At 53.2% G+C, this 632-nt stretch overlaps 1 protein-coding gene across 1 annotated transcript in view; it reads right to left on the reverse strand.

Annotated features, from left to right (window-relative positions):
• The window catches only part of EMH_0049810 (uncharacterized protein), a gene marked incomplete at both ends in the record, with an annotated part of 7,280 nt that overhangs the window by 3,511 nt on the left and 3,137 nt on the right, over positions 1–632 (reverse strand). Inside the window, one exon of the mRNA XM_013496571.1 lies at positions 1–120. Coding sequence (XP_013352025.1) covers positions 1–120 — 120 coding nt within the window. The remainder of the gene's footprint in view (positions 121–632) is intronic.

Genomic DNA, 632 nt, shown 5'->3' on the forward strand with positions numbered 1-632 from the left:
GCATCCCCTGCTGCTGCTGCTGCTGCTGCTGCTGCTGTTGCTGCTGCTGCTGCTGCTGCTGCTGCTGTTTCTATTTCTGATGATGAGGATGCTGCTGCTGCTGCTGCTGCTGGGTCTTTCCTATCTTTCAGTTGTTTCTTGTTCTCTCCTGCTGCTGCTGTTCCGCCTGCTGCTGCTGCTGCTGCAGGAGCAGCAGCAGCAGCAGCAGCTGCTGCTGCTGCTGCTGCTGCTGCTGTGTCTGGTACAACAGCAAACGCAGCAGCAGCAGGGGGGAGATGTCTCCCCCCCAGGTTGATGCTTATATTTGCCTGCTGCATAGCTAGACAGTTGCTGCTGCTGCTGGCTAGCATACAAGTGATGACCCCTTGCTGCTGCTGCTGCTGCAGCAGCAGCAGCTGCTGCTTCCCAGCAGGAGAGACACGAGAATATATACAAATACGATCATAAACAGCAGCAAATAAAGAAAAAGAAAAAAAAGAAAAAGATATATCTGTCTCTCTTTTTTCTCTCGATAGCAACGCTATCTTCTCTGTCTCCTTTTGTCTCTCCGGATCAAAATCCATCTCCTCCTCCTGCTGCTGCTGCTGCTGCTGCTGCTGCTGCTGCTGCTGCTGCTGCTGCTGCTGCTGCTG

The sequence above is a fragment of the Eimeria mitis genome, genomic scaffold (assembly GCF_000499745.2).
Source record: "Eimeria mitis Houghton genomic scaffold, Emh_scaff2173, whole genome shotgun sequence".
NCBI lineage: Eukaryota > Apicomplexa > Conoidasida > Eucoccidiorida > Eimeriidae > Eimeria > Eimeria mitis.